We start from the raw sequence: 6,000 nt of genomic DNA on the forward strand, positions 1-6,000 counted from the left end.
TAAGGGTCTAGAGCCCAACTAAAGCAAACACTGATCACCATAACTGTGTCTTAAAAAATGATATTTTCTCCTTCAGTGATTCTGCTTGTTATCATCAGGTGTCTTCAATAATGGTCAATCATCACTCAATTAATCACTTAATTAGATCATTAACTTTAACAATCTTGATTGTTAATTTAACATTCATATTTTAACACTTTAACACTCTTGTGTCTGGAGCCAAATAAACTCCCAGGAGAGTTCATTTAACACTGGAGTTTAGGCTGTGTTTAATATTTATCAGTATTTAATATCAGTAAATTGACTTACAAAATTTTTATTTCCTTTATTTCAAGGCTACTCAAATATAGTGATAAGTTAAAATATACCTTAAATGATTAAGGTATCATTAAAACCTTAAAAAAAAAAAAAAAATTACTTAGCAGAGGCTGTCTTTTGATATTGTACCGTAACCTTTAAAATAAACGGTATATATTTGTACCTTTTAATGCTTGGGGACATATATGTACCTTTTTGACCCTCAAAAAGGTACATATATGTATCTTGGGGGACAGAAATGGACTCCTGCTGTACCCCTATTTCTGACAGTGCAGGTAAAGAGTGACTGGCGCTCACGCCTAAAAGGTGAGACCCTCTCTGACCTCCTTAAAACCCAGTTGTGCTCACCTGACATCAAAGACTTTGACCCAACCAAAGCCATTGACATCTGGCATGCTGACAGTTTGCGCTCACACAGGCCTGACTTTGTGCGCAAACATGGAACTAAAGGAACAGAGGGTGGCTCAGATTCTGATGGTACCTCTGAAGAAGAAGAAGAAGAGCTTTGAAGACATGTGATTCAAATGATAGATAGATAGATCCCAAACTTGAAATTAAATGTTTGCACTTTCTGTGTATATTTTGTTGTATTGTACTTTGTGTTTTTCATGCCAGCAATTCTAATAAAATAATCAAATGCATTCAGTGGCACTCATAATTTCTCTTATTTTCACCCGAAAAAAATTGGCTAGTGGATATTCTGATTGGCTGGTAACTTTAGAAAGTTACCAGCCACATTGGCTGGTGATCAAAAAAGTTCATTTAGAACACTGGCTGCAGATAAAGTCATAATTGTTGGTGATTTTAATATACATGTTGATAATGAAAAAGATGCATTGGGATTATCATTTAAAGACATTCTAAACTCGATTGGAGTTAGACAACAAGTGTCAGGACCTACTCGTTGTTGAAATTCTGCAGCAGAGCGATGACATCTCAGATCATTATCTAGTCTTGTGTATTCTTAATTTAGCCAAGGCTGCAAAGCCAACTCAGTGTTACAAATATGTTAGACATATCACTTCTGTCACTAAAGATTGCTTTATTAATGATCTTCCTGATCAGTTTCATCATCTCAGCATCCCAGATAGCTTAGAGGAACTTGATATTGGAACAGAAACTTTTAACTCTCTCTTTTCCAGCACTTTAGACACACACAGCAAAAACTCCAGTGTTAAATTAACACTCCTGGGAGTGTATATGAGTCCACACTCAAAAGTGTAAAGTGTTAAAATATGAGTGTTAAATTAACACTCAAGAGTGTTAAAGTTAATGAGATAATTAAGTGATTAATTTAGTGATGATTGATCATTATTGAAGACACCTGATGATAACAAGCAGAATCACTGAAGGAGAAAATCTCAAATTGTAAGGTAACAGTATGGTGATCTGTGTTTGCTTTAGTTGGGCTCTTGACCCTTATATGTTTGCTTTAAATTTTGCTTGTCTGCTGTTATTGATTTATAACAGTCAGATGAACAAAGAAAAAAAAGTGATCTGATGGTGTTGGTTATATTGTGACAATCATCATTTGAAATTGATCACTGAACTCATTAAGATCCTTATTTCTGACTTAGCTTTATGTTGTTGGTTACAGCGTAACTGTGATTCTTCAAAATTTCCAGAATTTTAGATATAATACAAAGGATTTCTTAAAAATTGTTTTGTTTTTTTTTTTATCTTTTTTTAGGCACACACAGACGTCTAGATTCAGTCTATGCATCTCAACAATGGTGACAAGCAGAATATTCAATTAGGAAAAGTAAATTACATAGACAATTCAGATCATAATTTATTCATACCGCAATGCATGATGGGAGCCATTAATGAGTTGTGATTGGTGGCAGCCACTGCAACATGCTTTATTATTGTCACCATTGTTGAGATTCACAGGCTGATTATTGATGTCTGTGTTTCTAAATAAATTAATTTGAATGTCTTTTGATCAGAACAATGTTTATGAAAATTTTTTGGATTGTATGATAAATACTGAACATCATATACTGTAGAATCACAGAGCTGCTGTAACTAACAAGCTAAGCCATCTCAATAAGTTTCGTTTTTCGGATCACAACATGATTATGTCAAAACATAACCAACACCATCAGATCACATTGTCTCTTTGTTCATCTGACTGTTATAAATCAATAACAGCAGACAAGCAAAACGTAAAAGGGTCAAGAGCCCAACTAAAGCAAACATGATCACCTTAATGGTAACTTACAATTTGTGATTTTCTCCTTCAGCGATTCTGCTTGTTAACATCAGGTGTCTTCAATAATGCTCAATCATCACTAGATTAATCACTTAATTATCTCATTAACTTTAACACTCTTGAGTGTTAATTTAACACTCATATTTTAACACTTTACACTCTTGAGTGTGGACTCCTATACACTCTCAGGAGTGTTAATTTAACACTGGAGTTTTTGCTGTGCTCTTAAACACTGTGTACATTTTAAAATTTTCCTGATTACTTACAGAACACTAAATGGTTTTGTAACAAACTTGGCTTGCAACTTTAGTAAACCAGTAGTCACTTAAAAGTTCAGGGAACTCTCAAGGCATGAATGTATTAATGCTTGAAAGCAGACAAAGATAGGCATAAGCAGGTTAACCAACTAAGTACATTGATAACTCAATAGTGAAATCAGAAAAAATGGACACTTATCCGAGGGTCCTTGATCAAATAGTCAATGCGTGAGAAGTATTGCCCTTTAGAAGGCTAAAAAAACACAGATCTCTTTGGTTTAAACAGGATCACCTCACATGCATGTTCCTGTGCTCTAACCTGGCTTGCCTTTTCTACTACAGAAGGCCTTTCTCTTCCAAAGTACTCTCCTGTCAAAATAAAAGTCAATTTTGCCAAACAGAGGATGTTGCGGCACCAAACATAAAAGTCCCACATACAAAAGATAGAGAACTTCAACTAGGGGCTGCAATCAATTGAATCATAACTATAACTTTTTACAGTATTTTATCCTCCTTCACATTTGTAAAATAAAGTATGTGTATTTCTCTTAGCCCTAATATAGCAGTTTCACAGTTTAGCTCCCCAGTACTTGAGCGAGCTCTTAACGCATTATAGTCATTAACGTCTATTGCAATCTCAAAATTCCAGCCAGTTGATAATACCTAGAATTTCAAAATCGACTGCTGGCGGTAGATCCTTCTCCTATACCTAAACTTTGGAACTTTCCTAGCATTGTCCGGGAAGCAGACACACTTTGTCAGTTCCATGCTAGACTAAAAACACATCTCTTTGACATAGCATACACAACACATTATCAACTTCTGTAATTCAATGTTAGGCTGCATAGATTTGGTCAGCTGGAAACAGGAACATTTCCCATAAATCCTGATGTACTCGTTACATCATAAGAAGAATGGCATCTATGCTAATATTAGTCTCTCTGTTTATCCCAAGGTTTACCAGAGTCCGCCGGATCCAGGCCGTATCCAGATCAGACGGTGGACATGCGCCTGGATGCCTAGAAAGCTTGAAATGTCAAAACGAATAGAAACAGACTACTCTCTTATGTAATCCGTATAAAATGTGCAATAATTTTTTTGTGTAATAATATTTATTAAACGTTCAAAAAGATACAAGCCATATGCAGATCTAATGAAGGACCTGCGTCTGGACGCGACAACAACACAGTCCTGAAGTGTCCACTATTCCCTGTGAAGGCCAGAATCCCTCCAGGAATTTTCAGAAGTTGCAAAACGGTTGCTTGTTGCCGCTGTTATCAATTCTCTCCAGGGCTGGACTGGGACAGATAATCGGCCCTGGCATTTTGGCCCAGACTGGCCCACTACATATGATCATAAACACCACCCATCTTTGCACGCCTTTGAATATGTTTTTGTTAAACTCCTATTCATTATAACCACTAATACCATGTAATGAGTGAGTATAAACGAGTGAGAGTTAACAGATAAAATAAGTACAAAATTGTAATTTATTAATACAGTCGAACTATACTCCACACAGTGGTGAATCCAAAAAACAAACTATAAGCTGCATTGGCATAGCAATACCAGTGTTTCTCACCGGAATTTTGGTAAAATTGTGGTGAGTGGACCTCAGTCCTTCAAGGGGGGTTTGGGGGCATGGTCCCCCTAAGAAAATTTTGTGCATTTTAATGTTAAATTCATCAATCTGGTGCAGTTTGAGGGTTCAAAATTAAAAGCTCCAACCCATATTCAGTGTGCAAGTATAACAAAGAAAAAAAATCAAACCTCTTTTAGTAACTGTGTCTGTCTATATTACACTACTAGGCTACACAATAATAGTTATAATATTAATCTCATGATAGTAGCCTAATAGCCATATATTGTAAAAAATAATGCACCGAAATAAAAATAAAGAAAACTTTCATAATTAGTTTTGTACTAATTTCTAAACTTGAAAGAGATAAGCACATGATCTTTTATTTTGACGGAAACTGCATCAAGCTTTTATTTTTACGGAAAACATGGATACAAACGCGTCTCATTAAACTTCTAGTAAATTGCTGTAATCGTCAACTATGCAGATGTGGAAATAATCTGTAACCGGGTTATGGGTTCATACAATTATAGCCAAAGTTTTTTGAAAGTAGTTCTGCCTACCGCGGACTCTACGTTACACTCATCTCTCTCCTGATCCTCCTCATCAGCCACAGGAGCTGATGAAGGTCCTGCTGCTGCAGAAAACATATATATATATCTTGACACATTTTACAGCGTCTGCTTGAAGGGCCTGTATCTATTTTTCACGCTATTTCTCTGCACATTCCTTGCGTTTCTTCTCCATCTCTCAGACTATTTTGACACACTTGACACTCACTCAAAGCCCAGAGGGGGAGGTGTTTAAAGATGTGATTGGGCCAGCCCAGTGTCAATCAAGAAAACAACCAATGGGCCGCTGATCTACGCGTTTCAGGGCCGGTCTGTCAGTGAAAAAAAAAAACCTAACGCTTACCTTTTTTTTTGACCAATGCATTACACCGGCACTAACCCAGCGCCGTCAATTAAACAAAACAAAACGAAAAAAAAAAAAAGTATGAGATGTATCGGCCCAAAAGCACGTCGGCCCACCGGGCATTTGCCCGGTATGCCAGATTACCAGTCCAGCCCTGATTCTCTCTGCTTTTTATTTGCAGTGTAATGCTGTAGACGACACATATTTACCTTGGGTTCATCATCTGCATGATTTTCAGTTGGTTGTCCTGAACCATTTAGACTGGGTTGATTCAGGTTAGTCACCTGTGTCTTCAGGCAGGAGGTTAGCCAGGACAACATCTTTATTTGGATCTGTAAATATTTCACTGGAGAAAAAAGTAAATTCGGTGACACTTTCTATGAAGCCTGTATTTATCAGAAACATGAAGGACAGCGCATTTTTCAAACTCATGACGTAGTATTTTTTGGCGCATGCGCATAAAATAAAAAGTTAATATGTTTTGTGAATGGTTAAATGTTATTTCAGCCTTTTCATTTCTGTTCAAGTTAAAGTTGTCCTAATTCATTGTGTTGTTAGACTAAGTTCACAGAAATTGACTTCACCGACCCACACAAGTTTATTATCTGGTCCACTTGCAGCGTGGAATGCAGTGGGTGGACCAAAAGCAGGCATCACATGATCTCATTTCACTATAGCGTTTCTTTGCTGCTGCAAATGTGTTTGACAAAAAAACA

At 36.6% G+C, this 6,000-nt stretch overlaps 1 protein-coding gene across 2 annotated transcripts in view; it reads right to left on the bottom strand.

Annotated features, from left to right (window-relative positions):
• LOC311276492 (L-asparaginase 1-like) overlaps positions 1-5,623 on the bottom strand; it is a 38,993-nt gene extending 33,370 nt beyond the window's left edge. For both annotated transcript variants that reach the window (XM_084386176.1, XM_084386177.1), the window contains exon 1: positions 5,494-5,623. In XM_084386176.1, coding sequence (XP_084242302.1) covers positions 5,494-5,604 — 111 coding nt within the window. In that variant the 5' untranslated portion in view covers positions 5,605-5,623. The remainder of the gene's footprint in view (positions 1-5,493) is intronic.
• Between the last annotated feature and the right edge of the window lie 377 nt (positions 5,624-6,000).

The sequence above is a fragment of the Rutilus rutilus genome, assembly GCF_951802725.1.
Source record: "Rutilus rutilus genome assembly, chromosome: 1".
In the NCBI taxonomy this organism is placed as follows: Eukaryota; Metazoa; Chordata; class Actinopteri; order Cypriniformes; family Leuciscidae; genus Rutilus; species Rutilus rutilus.